The following is a 23,206-nucleotide window of genomic DNA, read 5'->3' on the forward strand; positions in this document are numbered from 1 at the left end:
TGTGAAGTGTGTTGTTTACATCAATGACCAACACAGTTTGAAGATGTGCTGGGGGCAGCCTGCAAGTGTTCTAGTACTACCTAGATGTGCCCACAATTTATTAACACTAACCTGTATGATTTTTGGACTGTGAGAGAAAGCCTTAGGAAACCCGTGTGGTCATGGGGAAAACGTACTAACTCGTTACAGACAGCGATGGGAACTGAACCTGAATCACTGGCGTTGTAAAGCGTTGTGCTAACCACTACGCTACCATGCTGCCCTTTCCTTGGAACCTTCAAATCTCTATCTTAAGCATGTTTTAATGTATACAGTGATTTCCAACAGAACAATGAGGAGAAGAAACCTGTATACAGATATTGAAGTTGGGTGACTTATGCCATCTACTCTGCTGAAATGACCTGGTCTAGAACTCGAGCAGCTCAGTACCGCAGCAAGTATGGCTACTGCCTCACAGTTTAGTGGTCTGTGTTTAATCCTGACCTCTGATGTTGTTTGTGTGGAGTTTGCATGTTCTCCCTGTGATCTCATCTGGATGCACCCGTTTTCTCCCACATCTCAAAGACACGGCAACTGAGAAGTTAATCGACCATAAACAAGAGATTCTGTAGATGCTGGAAATTCAGAGCAACACACACAAAATGCTGGAGGAACTCAGCAGGTCAGGAGGCATCCATGGAAATGAGCAAACAGTCAACATTTCAGGCTGGAAAGGAAGGGATAAAAAGGTGGGGGAGGGGAAGGAGGATAGCTAAAGGAGAAACCAGGTGGATGGGAAAGGTCAAGGGCTGGAGAAGGAGGAGTCTGATAGGAGAAGAGAGTGGACCATAGGGGAAAGGGAAGGAGGAGGGGACCCAGGGGGAGGTGATAGGCAGGTAGAGAAGAGGTAAGAGGCCAGAGTCGGGGAATAGAAGAAGAGGGGAGGGGAAGGGCTGTCAGTTGTCCCTCGTGTGTAGGTGAGTGGCAGTGTTGATGGGAATTTACAAGGATAATCATAATCAGTTGGTTTTTTTTTAACACTTAAGAAATAATCCAACTGTTTTCTGCAGGCATGTATTGAAAATTGCAATACTGGGAGTGAGTGAGGAGCGATGCCTTGAGGTTTGTTGCAGGAATTTGCTATGGGCAGGTTTTAGAGGAGGTTGCATAGGCCTCCTCTAACATGTGGTACTTGAGATCTTGGCTGGTGCCAAGTGCCTGCTGCAGTTTAGACTCTGGGATCTTCAGCTGTTCCCAATTCTTGTGACTAGTCCATTCCTCCTTTAGTGCACCTGGCAAATAGCTTGGAAATTTTTGCAGATTTTCACTGTAGCATTTATTGCCAGCAGCTGCAGTGTTTGCACACACCATTATAGAATGTGCCTGGGGTCGTCTCTGTTTATTGTCAGTCTAATTGTGTTGAAAGCTCTGAGCAGCCAGATGAGTTCTTACAAAGACCTTCGAAAATGCTGTTGCCAAAGCATCTGTCTTGCAGGAGTCTCCAAACAACTGAGCTCTCTCTAGCTATTTCTCCTAAAGAATGCAGTGGCTTTTATTCCAAACAAAAACTTCCTATCTGCTAGAATTTCTCCCGTACACCATTTCCAGTGTTCACTCTGTTTGCCTCAAGAGTTGGAGTGAGGTGGGGAATCTGCGAATGAAGTTCACCATCCTTCTCAGCGATTTTGTTCCTTTTTTTGCTCTTCTATGTAGGTAACAGGTTATATTCAAAGTATAGTATTACAGTGACTGCTCAAAGCCACATGGGTTTCTTCTGGGTCCTTCAGTTTCCTCCCACAGTCCAAAGTTGCACTGGTTAGTAGGTTAATCCTGTGATTAGGCTAGGGTTAAGTCGATGGCTTGTAGGGTGGCGTGACTCATTGGGCCACAAGACCCTGTTCTGCGCGGTAACTCTAGAAATTAAATTTATTATCAAGATACATATATGTTACCATAGACCACCCTGAGATTCGCTTTCTTGCAGACATTTACAATAGAACAAATAGAATCAATGAGAAACTACACACAAAGACTGACAAACAACCAAAGTGCAAAAGAAGAAACCGTGCAAATACAAAAAGAAACTAATCATAATAATAAATAAAAAAAATACTGAGAACAAGAGTTGTGGAGTCATTGAAAGTGAGTCCATAGGTCGTGGAATCATTTCAGTGTCGAGGTGAGTGAGGTACACACTTGATTCAGGTCCTTGATGGTTGTTGGTTAACAACTGTTCCTGAACATGTCAGCGTGGGACCTAAGGCTCCTGCACCTGTTCCAATGGCAGCAGTGAGAAGAGAGCATGGGCTGGATGTTGGGGGGTCATTGATAATGTTCTGATCCAACCCAGGGCACTGTAGCATATTTTGAACCTTGGTGTTCAACAGGTAAAGACTGGAAGGAAGAGGGAGAGGGATAATACAGTTGGCAAGAATCTGCACTGTGATTTCTGAGAAGTGCTGTGCCTAGGACTAGAATGAGAGAGTGAATAGTTTATACCAACAACAGAGTTGCAAAGGTGGCCTCGTGACAGGGAGTGTCTGATGGAATTCTGATTCCTATTGCGATTAAAGTCATTGAGATGTACAGCACAGTGACAGGTCCTTCTGTCCAACTCATCCATGTCAACCAGAATGCTCTTTCTAAGCTACTGCTTGTTGCTTGTTGATAAGGGCCCTTATCCCTCCGAAGCTTTCCAATCCATATATCTGTTCGGGTGTCATTTAAATATTTTTTTAAAATTTCATATATAATTATTTTTATATAATTCCTTATAACTGATGATTTTTTTTTGTTGCATGTTGCACCCAGTGTATTCTGAGTACATGTAACTATATTTGCCAAATAAAGTTGATCCTTGATCTTTGATATTGAACTAGCCTCATTAACTTACATTGGCAACTTGTTCTGTATATGCACTGCCTTCTCCATGAAGAAGTTACTCCTCAAATTGTTCCCCTTTCATCCTGCCCACTAATTTTTGATTCCCTTTTCCCTGGGGGGGGGGGGGGAAGGACTGTGTGCATTCACTTTCTCTAATCCCCTCATGGATGCTGGTTCGGTTAAGAGTCCACAGCGAGATTGGAACTCCATCCCCATCCCTCATGCTAAATGCCTGTTAACTGAAGAATTGTCTTAAAGTCATAGTCAGGCAGCACAGAAATAATTTGTCCATGCTGACAGTAATTCCCAGCCAGTTAGTCTGTGTTTGACCCATGGCCCTCCGAAGCTCTCCTAACTATGTAATTATGTCACCTGAAAATCACTTTTTCCCCCTTCAACTGACCTTGTCTTTGTGTGAATTGAAAAGAAAGCTTAAAGGAAACAAAAAATGTATTTCAGGTTAGGAGATCACACCCTGTTCCTCATCTTCACTTTAGTCTGTGACCTGCCATTTGGGTTTGATACTTAATACCTTGTGGTGTTGCTTGATTCATCTTTTGAAGGAATGGATTCAGGAGGAAGACTTACAATAATTGTATCGGGGCAGCACGGTGACATAGTGGTTAGCCTAATGTTATTACAGCACCAGTGATCTGGTTCAATTCTACCCTGTCTAAAAGGAATTTTTACATTCTCTCTGTGACCTCGTTGGTTTCTTCCGGGTGATCCGGTTTCCTCTCACATTCCAAAGTAATTGGCCACATTGGTGTAATTGGGCAGCACATTACAGTGCTGTATCTCAAATAAATAAAACTAAATAAACGATTTTAGTCTGGAACTGGGAGTGGCAGTGGGCTTGTTTCACAGTTAAGGGTGATCCACGACCTCGTATTTGAGCAATGATACTTTGAGCAGTGCTCGTATTTGAGTAGTGCTCATTTACTGACACTGCAGGTCATTCCATCAGACCTGCTCCTTGAGCAGCAGTCCCACAACATTGTGGAATGTGCTCTGTAATCGATCCTGCTCCCTGTGCTTTGTGTGATTCTTCACATTTGTTGGTCAGTGGGTAGCATGTTGATAGTGGGATATTTTTTTGAGGCGTTGTTTTTCATCCTCAGCTTGTGGAAGTGGCTGATATAATGCATTCAGTTTCCTTAAGAAGGGGCTCAAGGTCCCTCTCTAAATGGCCAGCTCCCTGGATTCGCAGAGCCTCGTTGTCCATGTTAAAAGTACAGGTTGCAGTTTGACAGGGACACTATTCTTGAAAGGAAGCATTGCTTGTAATGTTCTTGTTTTAACACTATTTGGGAGATGATAGATGTTGTGTTGTGACCTTAAGACTTAGGAGCAGAATTAGGTCGTTTGGCCCATTGTCTGTGCTCTGCCATTCAGTTATGGCTGAGTTATTATGTCAACCCCATTCTCCTGCCTTTTCCTAGTAACCTTTGACACCCTTACTAATCAAGAACCTGTCAACCTCTTCTTTAAATATACCCAATGACTTGGCCTCCACAGCCATGTGTGGCAATTAATTCTACAGATACACCACCCTTTGGCTAAAGAAATTCCTCCTCACCTCTGTTCTAAAGGGACATCCTTCTAATCTGAGGTGCCTTCTGGTCCTTGACTCTCCTACTATTGGAAACATTGTCTCCAGGCCCACTCTGTCCAGGCCTCTCAGTATTTGGCCGGTTTCATTGAGATCCCCTTCATTCTTCTGAACTGCAGTGAATGCAAGACCAGAGCCATGAATTGCTCCTCATACATTAATGCATTTTTGTTCCCAACATCATTCTTGTGAACCTCCTCTAGCCCCTCTCCATTGCCAGCACACTTTATGAAAGGGAGCATAGTTTTTAATGTTCCCATTCTTGGTCCCCTTAGCATTATGGGTTGTGGCATTGGGAGATGATTTGGTAAAATATTGCACTGCATTATCCAGCCACTAGTGCTGGAAGAGTTAGTTTGAGTCCCTCTGAGTTGCTTAGCTTAGTGGCACCATCTGAACATCCAGGCTTGGTTTGATGTTTGAGAGTTGTGAATGAAATGAGTATAAAAGATGAGCTACCAGATCACTCTTTACAAATTCTGGTGTTGGGAATTCTGGAATTTAAATTAAAGAATGCTAATGGCAACTGAGATGATTAATCTCTTATTTTCTATTGGAATTGGAATTAGTTTATTATTATGACATGTACCAAGGTACAGTGAAACTCTTGCCTCGTACAAGATCCAGTCATTACACGGTGCGTTGGGGTACTACAAGGTTAAACTATAACAGCACATTATACAGTTACATTGCAGGTTGTGAGATCATAATGCATTCGCCATCTGTTCCAAGAACACAACTTTTCATTCCAGGATATCGTCGATGTCCTTTCTTTAAAGAATATGGTTTCCTCCCTCGACTACTGCTACTGCCCTCACCTGCATCTCCTCCATTTTCTGGACATCTGCACTCACCCCATCTTCCTGCCGCCTTAATAGTGATAGAATCCCTCTTGTCCTTAACTATCACCTCATCAGCCTCTGCACCCAACACATTGTCCTCTTCAACTTCTGCCATCTCCAAAGAGATCCTACCACTAAACATACCTTTACCTCCTCCCCTCCCCCGCTCTTCATGAAGATCACTCCTCACACAATTCCTTTGTCCATTTGTCCCTCCCCACTAATCTCCCTCCAGGCACGTATCCCTGCAAGCGGCCTCAGCACCACACCTGCCCATACACCTCCTCTCCCACCTCCATTCAGGGCCTCAACCAGTCTTTCCAGGCGAGGCAGCACTTCACCTGCGAATCTGCTGGTGTCGTCTGTTGTGTCCGGTGGTGGTGAGACCTGTTGTAAATTAGGGGACCTCTTCGTCAAGCACCTCCGCACCATCTGCTACAAGCCAGTCCTTCCGGTGACCAAACATTTTAATTCCAATTCCCATTCCTCTTACAACGTGTTGCTCTGTGGCCTCCTCTTGTGCCAAGATGAGGTCAATTTCAGGGTGAGGAGGTATATTCAGGTATATTCCGTCTTGGTACCCTCCAACCTGATGGCATGAATATTGATTTCTCCTGGTAACTGCATTCCCCCCCACCTCCCCCCACCTTCATTCCTGTATTCCCCACTATGACTATTTACTTCTCTCATCCCCTTGTTACTTCCCCCTGGGTCCCCACCTCCTCTCCTTTACTGAAGGTCCACTTTCTTCTCCAGCCCTTGACCTTGCCCACCCACTTGGCTTCACCTATCACTGTCAAGCTAATCCCTTTCCTATCACTTTTTATTCTAGCATTATCCTGCTTCCCCTTCAGTCCCAAAGAAGGGTCTCAGCTGGAAACTTCAACTGTTTATTTGTTGTCATAGATGCTGCCTGACCTGCTGAGTTCTTCCAGCATTTTGGATGTGTTGTATAAGATCATAATGAGGTAGATTGTGAGGTCAAGAGTCCATCATATTGAACTATGGAACCATTCAATATCATCTGATGGGAGGGTGAGAAGAGGGTTCTATGAAATATATAACAATTTTTTTTAAAATAAAGTATTCAGAAGAGGTTGAACACAAGTTCTGCTCTATCCCAGGGGAAACCTGCTCTGGGGACTATTTGTTTTCATCAATGTGTTCATGTAGCTGTTAAAACTCCAGGACTAAAATGCAGTACTGGTGAGCAGTCCCCACCATTGATACTGTAGAAGACGCTAGATACTAGAATATAGAGGAACAATCTGCTGGAGGAATTCAATGGGTGAGTAGCATCAGTGTAGGGCTTGGAAGGAATCGTCACATTTCAGGTCAAAACCCTGCATCAGGAGCCTATGTATTTTTGTTTCTTTTCAAATCTTTTTATTATTATTATTATTCAAAAATACACAGGTACATCAAAGTAACAACACTTACAATGCCTCAAAAAAAATGATCTTAAAGATTGAAAATTTTTGTGAATTAAAGAAAAAACCCTACTAAGCAAGAAAAGTGGGGGGAAAAAAAGAACCCCTTGAGGGCACAACCCTGGAGCCACGCGTCATATAGAAAGCTTCTAAAAACAAACCGCCAACAAGAAGAAAAAAATGTATCAAAACAAAATTTACACTTAGATCGTGGAGGAAATCTATCAGTTAACTGAAATGATAGTAACGAGCAAATGAGCCCCACCTCTTGTCAAAATCAAATAAAGGTTCAAAGGTTCGACTTCTAATTTTCTCCAAACTGAGACACAGCATCACTTGAGAGAACCATTGTGACAAAGTAGGAGCAGATATATCCTTCCATTTCAACAAAATGGCCCTCCTAGCTACGCCTATGTATTTTTGGTAGATTCCCAGATTCTGCAGCGTTAGGTTTAATTTGTCAGTGCCTTCAAACCAAGAGGTTCTGCAGATGCTAGGAATCCAGAGCAACACGCACAAAATGCTGAAGGAACTCAGCAGGTTAGGCAGCACTGTGGAAAAGAGTAGACAATCGACAGTATGGCTGAAACCCTTCATCAGCACTGTTGCTTCCTCTCCATAGATGCTGCCTGACCCGCTGGGTTCCTCCAGCATTTTGCGTGTGTGTTAGGAAATAATATTTCATTGGTGCCATGTGCCATTAACAAATAATGCCAGTTTACTTTCTCCTATTGGCAAACAATATATATTTGCTTTTAAATTCAAAAATATCTAAGTGATGGATTACTTTCAGATGGGAACTCAGTTCTCTGGAGTTCCAGCTGCTCCTTTGAACACAGCTCCCCACTGGACTACAGAACTGGTGGCTTCACTGTTTGACTAAATGAAGCAATTTTCCAAAAATACTGTTGGTGGATCTTATCTGAGCCATACACTTCCTGCTGAGGGATAACACTTATCTTGTTTTTATTTGTTGCCTGTTGCTTCCTGTCCCCTCTCGTCAAGGGAATTCAGTTTGCTGTTAGGTTTCCGTGCAAAACCGCTCCATATAGGATGTGTCTGTTTTCAGTTGGAGGGCTTGCATGGACGTTCCATCTGTTTTTCCCTCTCTTGGCTCAGGCAGTTATTACAGGTCCTGTGGTATTATTCAGAGCGGAGGAGACAGAACACCCACCTCAATTAATGTGCCAAAAACCATTTTTCATTATGGCCAATCATTTCATTTAATGTTCGGAGAGTCTTGCCATGCGTTAAATTGACCACATAAGAGACTGGAGTTGGGAGCTGGCTCATTACAAATGAAAGGTGTTAAGATGATGAGAAGGGGGATCATGCAGCTTTCTTTCTCAGTTAACACGTTGCCTATACACTTTTGCCAGCCTGAAACCATTAGTCATCCTCTGGATCATCACTGTATAAAATGATCTCACGTCTAAGGAAGTTTTCTATTTTATTTCTTTCAGAGCTTGTCACAGTGAAAACCGCAGTGAGAGGTGTTGGTGGAATAGTGGAGGTCTTTGTTAGTATTCACAGCTCACCGGGTTCACAAAGGACCCTGTTACTTCACTTTCACTCTTTACATGTCTTTTAATTCAAAACAACTGCCCTAATTGATAAGCTTCCCCCTGCCCTGCCGATCTTTGGACCATACAATACCTTAAGCAGTAATGTTATCCAGCTGTTCTGCCTGTGTGTTTTGCTTTGGATTATTGCAGATTCACAAAGGGCTGAAATTTTTATATTTAAGAAAGAGGGGGCAAAAAAATCTTTGCATCATACTTTTATTAATGGGAAACAGACTGTTTGGTTTATAAAAGAGCTTGTGCAATTTGAGAGTCTGTTGAGAGTGTCTGTTTTGGTGCCCTGAAGCAGTCAATTAGATGAACACATAACATACCACCAGGGTCTTTTGATGGTATGAGGAGGTATCTCTTTCAATTTGGAAAAAGACCCCAGGTATCAGATAAAGAATCCATGCTCGGACCCTCCTCTGTCTCAGAGTTGTGTTGGTTCTGTGCGATGCTGGTTGAAGGGCCAGGTAGGTGCTCGGTGTCTAACTGTCTACAGCTCCTGAATTAACCTGCCAGCCTTATTGGGACCTGGATAGCCTGACAGAATTTAACCAGTTCAGTGTTTGCCAGAACTGCGCACGTGCACATGCACACACACTTTTTTTTTCTTTTTCAAGATCCAATTTCAAGATTTTATGGTTTTTTTTGCATCCTTCAGCATCTGTCCTCTGCTGTTTGCTCAACATTGATGGCCAAACGATCCCAAATACACCACAGGACACTGTTTTATGTCAGCATATTGTGGTGGGAATCTGATTGCATGTTGTTTTTTCTCCTTCCGAGCAGAAAAGCCAGTGACCTTGCTAACAGATAGAGGCCACAGTCCATAGAATATGGAACACTACAGCACAGTACTGGGCCTTCAGCCCGTGACGTGCCAACCTTTTAACCTGCTGTCAGATCAATCTAAATCTTCCTGCCTACATAGCCCTCCGTTTTCTATCATCCATGTCCCTATTTAAGAGTTTCTTAAATATCTCAGAATCAAGCTTAATATCACTGGCATATGTCATGAAATGTGTTGTTTTGTAGCAGTACATTGCAACACATAATAAAAACAGTAAGTAAATATATAAAAAATGGAGTAGTACATAAAAAGAGCAAAAAAAAAAGTGAGGTAATGTTCACGGGTTCATTGTCCATTCAGAAGTCTGATGGTAGAGTGGAAGGAGCTGTTCCAGAAACAGGGTCAGGGGCCTATACCTCCTCCTTGATGGTAACAGTAAGAAGAGGGCATGTGCCACATGATGGAGGTCCTTCATTGTGGATGCTGCCTTTTTGAGTCGTTGCCTTTTGAAGGTGTCCTCCGGTCTCTGATGTTTCTGCCTCTACCTGATACCTTCTGTGGGAAAAAAAACTACCTCTGACATCCCCCCCTCCATACTTTCCTCCAATCTCCTTAAAACTATGACCCCTTACATTAGTCATTTGCACCTCAGGGAAAGAAGTGACTGCCTGTCCACTTTATCTGTTCTTCTTAGCATCTTGTACACCTTTATCAAATTAACTCTCACCCTCCTTCATTCCAAAAAGAAAAACCCTATCCTGTGAATTTGCTGAACCTATCCTCATTAGACATGCAAATTCACTAAACTCTAGAATTTTTTTTTATCTGACTTTTGAATGACAGTCCACCTGTTTCTGGTAAACTAACAAGAGTGTGTAGGCATTTTCTTGAGATTCAGCAGCCCATCTTTCATTCTGGTTCATTGGACGATTGTGGTTGTAATGTTGAAGCAGATTGGCTTGTGACATTTCAGAGTTACTGCCCGATACACCTCTGGCTGAGTTGCAAATGGTCCTAGTCACATATCCCCTTCTAACCCTCCGCATGCTTTCACCAGTACAGTGAAGAATATCTTATGATAGGTTGAGTGAGCTAGGGCTTTTCTCTTTGCAGCAAAGGAAAATCAGAGATGTACAAAATGATAAGAAACCAGAGATCTTCTTTCCCTGGGTGGAAGTGCCCAATATGAGGGGCATAATTTTAATGTTGGAGGGAAGTATGGTGGGGAGAATAGTCAGAGATAGGTTGTTTTTTTATACAGAAACAGTGGTGAATGCATGGGGTGATGGTAGAGGTAAATACATTATGGACACTTAAGAGACTGAGATGGATGATAGAAAAATGGAGGGCAATTTAAGAGGGAAGGGTTAGATTGATCATAGAGTAGGTTGATTGTGGGCCGGACTGTGCTGTACTATTGGTCTATGTTCTGTTCTAACTGGCTTAAAACTAAATTGCAAGGACAAACTGAGGAGTACACCATTTGGAACCAAAATCTGGGATTATGAGAAAACTAATATATAATATGCACATTACTCAGGTTCCAAAGCATGTACTCTTGATAGACAGGATAGGAGATAGCCCACTGCTTAAATTGAATTTTATTTGAACAGGGTCACCTGTTTTAACAATGAATCATATCCTCATGGTTTACTAAAAGCCAAACTGATTATGTGCCCAGGTCGCACACTGGAGTTTGACTTATTCCATAAGACATAGGAGCAGAATTAAGCTATTCAGTCATGGCTCTCAACCCATTCTCCTGTCTTCTCCCCTTATTTGATTCCCTTATTAATCAAGAACCTGTCAACTTCCACTTTAAATATACCCAATGTCTTGCCCTCCACAGCAATCTGTGGCATTGAATTCCACAGATTTCATCACCAGCTGACATCAGAGTCCTGCTGATGAGCTAAAGTTGACACATCTAGTTTTCATTCACGGTCGTATTTAATCTTATTTATTCAGATGTGTATGCGTTGAAAACTTCGCAAGTTCAAGGTTGCTGATGGGTTCCTTGAATCAGTTACAAAAAAAATCATTTGGAAGTCAGGTTGCTAGCCAAATCCACCAGATGTTGTGAAGATCTGCTGCAAACTCACATTTAAAACAGTACCATTATTGTTACCCAAGCATTAATTAGATATCTCAGTTCACTGTTCAAGGCCAGGAACTTCTGGATAATTAACCCTTTCCCATTGTTTGCCAAAGTAGAACCCTCAAACTGGTGTATCATTCTGTTTAGCTCCCACAGTTGTGTGTATGTACGTACTGTCAAACTATTTAGCTGTAAAGGTTAATTGCATCGAGTTAGGCTAGTTTTATGAGATGAGGTTACGCTACTATACGGCCCTATATTTTCACTCAGTGGCCTCTTTATTAGGTACAGGAGGTCCCTAATAAAGTGGCCACTGAGTGTAGACAATCCTTTAGCACTGTAGCAATGTAGCACTGCTTTCCTGTACTTGTTGCCTTGTTGTTGATTCCCATGCTATGTTGACGCTGGAATGTGTGGCAACACTTGTGGGCTGTCCCCAGCACACCCTCAGAAATGCTGGTTGCATTTGTCTTAATTGCTTGTTGAGTCTGTGTGTTAGCTTTCAGTGAGCGGTGTACAAAAATATGCAGATCATTCTGAACAGCAAACCCTTCAATCTCATCATTTCACTGTAATAGTCTGCCTTTCTGCCAAAGTGCAGATTATTCTGTATTATTGGGTTTATTGTCCTGTACATGCAAGTACAGTGAGGTACATGCACAATGGAAAACTTAGATCAGTATCACAGGCGCATTAAACACATAGAACTTAAGCAGTGCATTATATTTCATAGGGTGTGTCTGACCAGTCAATTAGTCTGCAAATATCAGTTCAAGTTTAGTTGTCATTCAACCATACACACGAATACAGCCAAATGAAACAGAGTCCTGCCGGGCCAAGGTGCAAAACACAGTACCAACAGTTGTGTTCAGCACACGTAGAGTTTACAGTACAGAAAAAAGATACAGTCACATCAAAACTGTGTATAAAAATAAAATATCGTATCCTAAGTCCCTGAGACTCATGGCCTGCAGATTAATGGTGCGTGGAGTCACAGGTCATGTTTCTGCAAGAACAAACCTGCGGCAGTGCCTCACCTTACCTGCACTGTTGTTAAAAAAAAAAGAAACGAGGATGAATAATTATACTGTGTGTGTGTATCACAAGAAAAAGTATGTGAACCCTTGTATTTAATAACTATTAGAATCTCCTTTAGCAGCAATAACCTCCACCAAATATTTCCTGTAGCTGCTGATCAGACTTGCACAACGGGGAGCTGGAATTTTAGACCATTCCTCCATTCAAAGCTGCTTCAGCTCATCAATATTTCTGGGATACCTTGGATGCACAGCCCTCTTCCAGCCATGCCACAGCATCTCAATTAGGTTACGGTCTGGACTCTTACTTGGCCATTTCAAACATTATTTTCCTTCTTTCTAAACCATTCTGTTGTTGATTTACTCTTGTGTTTCAGATCATTGTCTTGTTACATCATCCAACTTCCATTAAGCTTCAGGTGACAGACTGCTACTCTGACATTCTCCCGTAAAATTGTCTTGATACAATTTGAATTCATTGTTCCTTCAACGATTGCAAGCTGTCCAGGCCCTGAGGCAGCAAAGCAGCTCCAAACCATGCTGCTTCTCAGTTGGGATGAGGTTTTGGTTGGTGTGCAGTGCCCTTTTCCCTCCAAACACAACAATGTGCATTTCTGCCAAAATGTTCAACTTTTGTCTCATCTGTCCATAGAACTTGTCCCAGAAGCGTTGTAGAAGATCCAGGTGGCCTTTCGCAAACTTGAGACTTGCAGCAATGTTTTTTTTTGAGAGCAATGGTTTCCCTCCGTGGTGTCCTTCCATGAACAACATTCTTGTTCAGTGTTTTTCTTATAGTGGACACATGAACAGACTTTAGCAAGTTCTAGAGATTTCTGCAGGTCTTTTGCTGTTACCCTTGGGTTCTTCCTCACCTCCTTCAGCATTGCACGTTGTGCTTTTGGTGTGATCTTTGCAGGATGCCCACTCCTAGGCAGAGTAGCAACAGTATTGAGTTTCCTCCATTTGTAGATCTTACTGTGGACTGATGGACGCTCAGGTCTTTAGAAACGCTTTTGTAGCCTTTTCCAGCTTCATGCACTTCTACATTTCTTCTAAGGTCCCCTGAAAGTTGTTTTGATCAAGGCATGGTGCACATAAACAGACCTGGCAAGAGAAGAGCCAGTGAAGAGTCAGTAACCTGACTTTGTGTATCTTTTTTATAGGACAGGGCACCTCTACACCCCACACGTCCAATCTAATCTCATTGATTGGAACATAGTCTCCGAGTTGTGTTTGTAGAGGGCATTATTCCAGAGGTCCACATACTTTTTTGAACCTAGACTGATTTTTTTTTAAATGGTGTTCTCTGTATTGATGAGAAGTACAATTGTTTGTGTGTTATTAGTTCAGGTAGATTGTGTTTGTTTATTATTGTAACTTAGATGATCAGACCATATTTTATGCAGAAAACCAGGTAACTACAAAGGGTTCACAAACTTTTTCTTGCAGCTGTGTTTGTGTGTATGTCCTTCGTCCAAAACTTGCAATAGTTTGTAAGCCAGGAAGCAGAAGCTTTGTAACCTAAAGCAGGAGAACTAACACTTGAGTATCTTTGAAGTTCTGTGATTATTTTATTTAACATTCATTGAGATTATTTCAGGCAAAATAGTTCATTATTAGTTCTGACATCTTGTTGAACATTAAACATTCTTTTACTTATTCCTTAAAGGCTGATGGGATAGTTTATCACCCATGTTCAGATTTCCAAGTCTGAATAAGCATTTTTTTAATCATTGTTTTCTATTTCACAAACTAAAATCTAAAGGTGAATTTGCAGAGAAAAACAAATGCTGACCATTTATCCGTTTTCTCCCCTTCCCTCACCACTCCCAACAGCTTCTCAGGTTGAATACATGGTTAAGAAGAAACACATCTATCTCATGAGCAATGGCCGCATCAACATGTGTGGTCTGACCACTTCCAACCTGGATTACGTGGCAGAATCCATTAAGGAGGCAGTGACGGCCAACCAGTGCCAGTGAACGAGAGCTTGTTTCCAAAGAAATTGTAGATGTGACTGTGCATGTGCTAGTGGGTGATTCTTGGTGTTGCCGTCTCTCATGCCTTATGCATAACTTCATCTAATATCCAATTGGGAGGGAAGCCCTGAAATTAACACTTAAATAGAGAAGCACTAATTTAGCTCTGTCCCTTGGTTTACTATCTAGTCAGGATATTTAATTTTATCTTTACAATTGTAGAACAATTCAATTGTTTTTAAATATTATTTAATGGTTATTACTGCACATCATATTACCTAGAAATTTCAATGTACGGCATGGTTGGTCAGTTTTAAAACTGAGAATATTTGAAAATGTGTTTATTTTTTCATTTTTCCGTTAAGCTAGTCCCCAAGGACAGGTTCATAATTTTTAAACAAAAATCTCCCTTTTAACATAAGCAAAATTGTCATGGAAAACTCTCAAATTATGAGAGTTATAAAGTCACACATCATGGAAACGGCCCTTCAGTCCAACCGGTCCATGCTGACCCAGGTGCTACTAAGCTCCTCCCTGTGTTTGGCCCACATCCCTCTAAACCTCTTTCCATATACTTGTCTAAAGGTCTTTGACCTTTTGGTTTCCTTTTTCCGGAGGAATACCTTGGAAAAGTTAAATGGCAGGCAGACAAAATGGCTTTTAATTACTACAGGAGTGATGATGAGATGGGGCAAATAAGGCATTGAATGCAGTAATCTGTTGAGAAAAGTTTTTGTCCATAGGTTGCTGTTTATTCAATTGCACTCTAAGCCAATGGCAAGCTTCAGGGTGATCTGCACTGTCAGACACCTAGTGGATGTGAGTATTCAACAGCATGCAGTAATTTTCAAGATGCATTTGTAAATGCACTCAAATTGATCTGTCGTGTCAAGACCTTTTTCTTTAAGACTTGATCCCCAAGAGCAAGGATTCCCAACCATTTTTATACTGTGGACCTGTACCATTAAGCAAGGAGTCTGTGGACCCCAGGTTGAAAACCCCTGCCCTAGAGTGACCAAGGGTGTTGTCAGTAAACAGTGCAGTCTCGGAGCCAGGGAGCTTAGCCACTGTGAGGGGGCGACTCATTTACTATCCGGTGGTAAACTGGCTGATTGGCTAATTGCTCGTTTCTTTGACCTGTTTCTTAATGAACTCTAATGGAAGCAAAGTTCATTGAATAGGATCAATACCTCAAGGAGAGAAGTAATTCCATCCTGGTTTATATGCCTGTTATACTCGATTGAGTTGCCATAATTATACAGCCATTTTGAGGCCTTACAGTGCTGCAGTTTGAACTGTAACCATTTAGCTAATGTGACTGAAGGATCAATAGGGAATCACTAATTTGGGTGTAATCCATATTGAAGAGGTTTAAAGACATAGTAAGGGCATTAACCTGTTTGATTCAGGACGGTTTCTGAAGGGAGCAATGCAGCAACATCAGAATTGAGTCAGATAATCCTAAACCTTTACAAATTAATTGCAGAGTTTTAGTCTGAAAATAGTATTTGTGATTTGCATAGTGTTTGCATACCTAGTCCTGTCTAGTACTTTCAAAACAGTTACCATGCTGAGTAGTTATTTTTCATAGCCGAAGATAAAAAGCCATTGGATATCAGGTGAGATAATCATTGTTAATGAACAGCAAATGAATGTAACCAGACTGGGGTTGACTTGTTATTACCATGTCACTTTAAAGATAGGAGTTCCTGTAGGGAATATTCTCTAGCTCAGTTTACGTGTAATAATAATTCGCTTGAGTCTAATTTGAGAAAACTAAATTAAATGGTTATGGAAAGGAAGAAAATAATTCTGATTGCACCTTGAAGTCCTTCATTTCATGGTTCTGTAGTATTTGATGATATAATGGGTGGATGATTGACTGCCAATAATTGATCAAATAACTACCACTGATCCACTGTATGCATTTGCTATAAACTGCTTATCGTGTATTGAGAAATTCCCAACAATATTTGGGGTGTACAAGTCCGCCAAGTTTCAGTCTATGTATAAATATGTCACATCGAAACAAAATAAAGATTTGAAAATGATGATTCCAGTCTTTTTGTTCATTGTCATAATTTAAGGAGATGCTGGTGTTGTCCACAGAGAGTGGTGGTGCCCCATCCTCTTCAACAGGTACACTTCACTGCAAAGGAGCGCCTCTCAAAATACCCACCAGTTGTTTCTCCTTGGAGATGAGAGATGATAATGATATGGCAATATTAACAGTTATCTACATTCTTAGCCAATGACACACCCATCAGATTGGCTCTTTGAAGAAAATTTAAAGATTTGATACCATTTGAGCCAAATTTATGTTATTGCAAATAGTGTCATTTCTCTTCCCCATCAGAGTGATTATTTAAAGGCATCATATTATTATCTTTAACTTGCTTTTATTTTGCCTAGAAATTGTAGTGCCTTGTGAAAGGCATCAGTACTTCTGAACATGGAGAAACCGATGAAAACCGAGCGTCGAGCGCGCACTTTAAAAGGCAGGACTTCTTTTCAGAGTGGTCATTTGAATCGGGAGCAAGTTACAGCTTGTGATTCAGCTGGGAGCTCAGAGAATTTGACCGTGTAGGTAGGATTTAAGCCTACCTGGTCAATACCTGTGGAGGAGGGGGAACTGAAGCAGGCGCGAGTGACGTCAGCGTCGAGCGCGCACTGTAAAAGGCAGGACTTCTTTTCAGAGCGGGCAGCGGAGTCCGTGGAAGCAGAGTCCTGGGCTTTGGCTAAGTGGGCTTCGGCAAGCCTGTGTGATTGCTCGCTGAGGGGAAGAAGGTAAGGTCGCTCGGTGCTTTTTAGACTTATTCTATTAATCCAGTTCAGGTATGGGGGAGACAGTCAGAGCAGTGGTGTGCTCCGTATGCAGTATGTGGGAGGTCAGGGCCAACACAGTTGTCCCTGATGACCACACCTGCAAAAGGTGCGTCCAGCTACAGCTCCTATCAGACCGAGTTAGGGAGTTGGAGCAGGAGCTGGATGAACTACGGATCATTCGGGAGGCAGAGGCAGAGATAGATAGGAGTTATCAGGAGGTAGTCACACCAAAAAACCAAGAAGTAGGCAGATGGGTGACGGTCCAGAGAGGCGGGGGAGCAGGCAGAGAGAGCAGAGCACCCCTGCGGCCATTCCCATTAACAATAAGTATACCGTACTGGATACTGTTGATGGGGATGACCTACCAGGAATGAGTTGTAGTGGTCCTGCCTCTGGCACAGAGGTTGAACCCTCAACTAGAAAGGGGAGGAGGGAAGAGAAGAGAGCGATAGTTTTAGGGGACTCTATATTTAGGGGGGCAGATAGGAGATTTTGTGGGGCAGATCGGGAGTCTCGGATGGTATGTTGCCTCCCTGGTGCCAGGGTCCGGGACATCTCAGATCGGGTGCAGGCTATTCTTGAGAGTGAGGGCATGAACCCAGATGTAGTGGTCCATGTAGGGACCAATGATGTAGGTAAGGTGAGTGAGGGGGTCCTGCTTAGAGAGTTCAGGGAGTTAGGAGTGAAGCTGAAAGGCAGGACCTCCAGGGTGACAGTCTCGGGATTGCTACCTGTGCCACGTGCGAGTGAGGCGAAGAATAGAATGATTATGTACATTAATACGAGGCTGAGAGCATGGTGCAGGAAGGAAGGGTTCAGGTTTTTGGATAATTGGTCTTTGTTCCAGGGACATTGGGATCTGTTTCGAAGGGATGGTCTACATCTGAACCGGAGGGGTACTAACATTCTTGCAGGAGTATTTGCCAGTGCTGCTCGGGGGGGGGGGGGGGGGTTTAAACTAGATGTGCAGGGGGCAGGGATCCAGATCCAGAGGGTTGGTCAGAAGGTGCATGGGGTTAAATGTGTACAAGGTTTGGGTGATCTTGAGAAGATCATCAAAATTCAGGGTGCAATTTGCCCGATGGAAGTTCAAGGAGCTGGGTTAGGTACAGTAGACAGTGTTTTAAGCAAAGAGAGGAGGAATGGGCTAAGAATTCTATACTTGAATGCACGTAGTGTCAGAAATAAGACAGATGAGCTTGAAGCTCAGATGAAAATGGGGAACTACGATATTGTTGGGATAATGGAGACATGGCTGCAAGGGGAAGGCCTGGGAATTGAGTGTACCAGGGTATACGTGCTATCGTAGAGACAGAAATATGGGAAGAGGGGGTGGGGTGGCCCTGTTGGTGAGGAATGAGATTCAGTCCTTAGAAAGAGGTGACTTGGGAACAGGGGAAGTAGAGTCTGTGTGGATTGAGCTGAGGAACAGTAAGGGTAAAAAGACCCTAATGGGTGTTGTGTACAGGCCCCCAAACAGTAGCGTGGATATTGGGTACAAGTTGATTAGGGAGTTAACATTGGCATGTGCTAAAGGTAATGCAGTCGTTATAGGAGATTTCAACATGCAGGTGGACTGGGAGAATCAGGTAGGTGCTGGACCCCAGGATAGGGAGTTTGTGGAGTGTCTAAGGGATGTATTTTTGGAACAGCTTGTGCTTGAGCCAACCAGGAACGAGGCTATTTTGGACTTGGTGATGTGTAATGAACAGGAATTGATAAGTGATCTTGAAGTAAAGGAGCCATTAGGAAGTAGTGATCATAACATGATAAGTTTTTATCTACAATTTGAGAGGGATAGGGGCAGATCAGAGGTGTCAGTGTTGCAATTAAATAAAGGAGACTACGGAGCCATGAGGGAAGAGCTGGCCAAAGTTAAATGGGCGGATGCCCTGGCAGGAAAGACAGCAGTGGCAGATATTCTTGGGCATAATACAAAAGATGCAAATGCAGTTCATTCCAATGAGAAGGAAGGATTCAAAGAGGGGGAAGGGGCCACAGTGGTTGACAAAGGAAGTCAGAGATTGTATAGCATTAAAGAAAAAGAAGTATGACAGGGCTAAGATGAGTGGGAATACAGATGATTGGGAAAGTTTTCAGGAACAGCAGATCTTAACTAAAAAAGCAATACGGAGAGAAAAAATCAGGTATGAGCTCAGTCTAGCCAGGAATATAAAAGGGGATAGCAAAAGCTTTTTTAGCTATGTGAAGAGAAAGAAGATAGTTAAGAACAATGTTGGCCCCTTGAAGAATGAATTGGGAGAAATTGTTATGGGAAACAGGGAAATGGCAACAGAATTTAATGCATACTTTAGATCTGTCTTCACCAGGGAGGACACAAGCAATCTCCCAGATGTATGGATGGGCCAGGGTCATAAGATATCAGAGGAATTGAGACAGATTGACATTAGGAAAGAAACTGTGATGAGTAGACTGGTAGGACTGAAGGCTAATAAATCCCCGGGTCCAGATGGTCTGCATCCGAGGGTTCTAAAAGAGGTGGCTCAGGAAATTGCGGATGCATTGGTAATCATTTTCCAATGTTCCTTAGATTCAGGATCAGTTCCTGAAGATTGGAGAGTGGCTAATGTTGTCCCACTTTTCAAGAAGGGAGGGAAGGAGAAAACAGAGAACTATCGCCCTGTTAGCCTAACGTCAGTCGTGGGGAAGATGCTTGAGTCCATTATTAAGGACGAAATAGTGGCACATCTAGATGGCAGAAATAGGATTAGGCCGAGCCAGCATGGATTTACCAAGGGCAAATCATGCTTGACTAATCTGTTGGAGTTTTTTGAGGGTGTAACAAGGATGTTAGACGAGGGTAAGCCAGTGGATGTTGTGTACCTAGATTTTCAGAAGGCATTCGATAAGGTGCCACATAGGAGATTGGAGAGTAAAATCAGAGCTCATGGCATTGGGGGCAGGGTTTCAACATGGATAGAAAACTGGTTGGCAGATAGAAAGCAAAGGGTAGCAGTGAATGGGTGTTTCTCAGACTGGCTGGAGGTGACTAGTGGGGTACCACAGGGCTCTGTATTGGGACCACAGCTCTTTACGATTTATGTCAATGATTTAGATGAGGGCATTGAAAACTATATCAGCAAGTTTGCTGACGATACTAAACTGGGTGGCAGTGTGACATGCGAAGAGGACGTTAGGAGATTACAGGGAGACTTGGATAGGCTGAGTGAGTGGGCAGATACTTGGCAGATGTCATTCAATGTGAATAAATGTGAAGTTATCCACTTTGGAAGCTGGAACAAGAGGGCAGAGTATTGTCCGAACGGTGTCGAGTTAGGTAAGGGAGAAATGCAAAGAGACCTAGGAGTCCTAGTTCACCAGTCAATGAAGGTGAATGAGCAAGTGCAACAGGCAGTGGAGGGCAAATGGAATGTTGGCCTTTGTTACAAGGGGAATTGAATACAAGAGCAAGAATGTTCTTTTGCATTTGTACAGGGCCCTGGTGAGACCACACCTGGAATATTGTGTACAGTTTTGGTCTCCAGGTTTAAGGAAGGACATTCTGGCAATTGAGGAAGTGCAGCGTAGATTCACTAGGTTGATTCCTGGGATGGCAGGGCTGTCTTACGCAGAGAGATTGGAGAGATTGGGCTTGTACACGCTGGAATTGAGGAGATTGAGAGGGGATCTGATTGAAACGTTTAAGATAATTAAAGGATTTGATAGGATTGAGGCAGGTAATATGTTCCAGATGTTGGGAGAGTCCAGTACCAGAGGGCATGGATTGAGAATAAGAGGTCAGTTATTTAAAACAGAGTTGAGAAAGAGCTTCTTCTCCCAGAGAGTTGTGGAGGTGTGGAAGATGGTGGAGGCCAATTCTCTGGATGCTTTCAAGAAGGAGCTGGATAGATATCTGATGGATAGGGGAATCAAGGGATATGGGGACAAGGCAGGGACTGGGTATTGATAGTGAATGATCAGCCATGATCTCAGAATGGCGGTGCAGACTCGAGGGGCTGAATGGTCTACTTCTGCACCTATTGTCTATTGTCTAAGACGGGGGGGGGGGGGGTGTAATAGCTACTAAGGCCTAAAGCTTCTGCTCCTATATCTTACGGTCTTTATTGTTTGCCCAGAGGAAAGAGAGACAATTACCATAGAACACTACAGCACAGTACAGGCCCTTCAGCCCTCCATGTTATGCTGACCCATATAATCCTTAAAAAAAGTACTAAACCCACACTACCCCATAACTCTCCATTTTTCTTTCATCCATGTGCCTGTCCAAGAGGCTCTTAAATACCCCTAATGTTTTAGCCACCACCACCATCCCTGGCAAGTCATTCCAGGCACTCAACCCTCTGTGTGAAAAAAAAAACTTACCCCTGATGTCTCCCCTCCCTTAATTTTGTACATATGCCCTCTGGGAAACAGGTACTGACTATCCGCCATATCTATGCCTCTCATAATCTTGTAGACCTCTATCAAGTCCCCTCTCATTCTTCTACGCTCCAAAGAGAAAAGTCCCAGCTCTGTTAACCTTGCTTCATATGACTTGTTCTGCAAACCAGGCAACATCCTGGTAAATCTCTGCATCTGCTCCATAGCTTCCACATCCATCTTATAATGAGGTGACTGGAATTGAACTCAATACTCTTAAGTGCGGTCTCACCAGAGATTTGTAGAGTTGCAACATTATGTATCTACTCTAAATTGGGTACCTAAAGCATGAATGTTCTTACAGGGTTGTAGAAAGCACAAGCGGGGATCAGTGCTGATAAAGTAACATTGCTGACATATGCTGCAGAAAAATTAAATTGAACTGTATTAGCAAGGGCAATGGTATTAAATTTAGATCTGGAGATTTTTATTGCCATCTGTAATTTTGAATGAACTTGAAAGAAAGTTTAGTCAGAGGCAAAGTAATTTTATTAAAGTTCATGTATGCCATCATGTGCTATCTTGAGATTCATTTTCTTGAAGGCATTTACAGAAAAATAAATTCAGTAGAATTCATGAAAAGCTATACATTAACACTGACAAACAACCGATGTGAAAAGGAAGACTAATCTGTGTAAATAAATTTTTTAAAATACTGAGAACATGAATCTCTAGAGTCCTTGAAAGTTAGTCTGCAGGTTGTGGGATCAGTTCAGAGTTGAGTTGAGTGAAGTTGTCCACGTTGGTTTAGGAACCTGAGTAACAACTTCCTGAACCAGGTGTTGTGAATGTGCTGAGTGGTGAGGAAGGCTTTGGCTGTGATGGACTGGTCTAAGTCCACCATTTTCTGTAGACTTACGAGTGACAAAACATTGCAATATGGGTGTACAAAGCAGTGCAGAAAGAGAGCCAGGCAGCTGCTTTTGGCTGTTTGGAATCAGTCCTGTACCCACTGGTACTTAAATACAAGAAGCAAGCTTCTCAAAATTCAAAGTAAAGCCTGTACTCACCGGAATTCAGAAAAATGATGGGTAATATTGAAACCTATTGAATGTTGAAAGGCTTCTTCAGTAGAGTGTATGGGGAGAACATGTTTCTTATTGTGGAGTCCAAGACCAGAGAACACAGCCTCAGAATACAGGGGCATCCTTTCAGAATGGAACATGGAAATCTACAGCACACTACAGCTCTTTGGCCCACAATGCTGTGCCAACCATATAGCCTACTCTAGAAACTGCCTAGAATTACCCTACCACATAGCCCTCTACTTTTCTAAGCTCCATGTACCTATTTAAGAGTCTCTTAAAAGACCCTATTGTATCCACTTCCACAACCGTCGCTGGCAGTGCATTCCACGCACCTGCCACTCTGTGTGAAAACCTTACCCCTGACATCTCCTCTGTACCTGCTTCCAAGCACCTTAAAACTGTGACCCCTTGTGTTAGCCATTTCAGCCCTGGGAAAAAGCATCTGGCTATCCCCATGATCAATGCCTCTCATCATCTTATACATCTCTATCAGGTCACCTCTTCTGTCACTCCAAGGAGAAAAAGCCAAGTTAACTCAACCTATTCTCATAAGGTACACTCTCCAATCCAGGCAACATCCTAGTAAATCTCTGCACTCTTTCTATAGTATCCACATTCTTCCCGTAGTGAGGTGACCAGAACTGAGCACAGTACTCCAAGTGGGGTCTGACCAAGTTCCTATGCAGCTGTAATATTACCTCATGGCTCTTGAACTCAGTCCCATGTTTAATGA

At 42.6% G+C, this 23,206-nt stretch overlaps 1 protein-coding gene across 1 annotated transcript in view; it reads left to right on the top strand.

Annotated features, from left to right (window-relative positions):
• Window positions 1-16,272, top strand: part of got1 (glutamic-oxaloacetic transaminase 1, soluble) — a 60,302-nt gene extending 44,030 nt beyond the window's left edge. Inside the window, 1 exon segment of the mRNA XM_059947068.1 lies at window positions 14,076-16,272. Coding sequence (XP_059803051.1) covers window positions 14,076-14,221 — 146 coding nt within the window. The 3' untranslated portion in view covers window positions 14,222-16,272.
• The last annotated feature ends 6,934 nt before the right edge of the window (window positions 16,273-23,206 follow it).

Source organism: Hypanus sabinus, chromosome 22 (genome assembly GCF_030144855.1).
Source record: "Hypanus sabinus isolate sHypSab1 chromosome 22, sHypSab1.hap1, whole genome shotgun sequence".
In the NCBI taxonomy this organism is placed as follows: domain Eukaryota; kingdom Metazoa; phylum Chordata; class Chondrichthyes; order Myliobatiformes; family Dasyatidae; genus Hypanus; species Hypanus sabinus.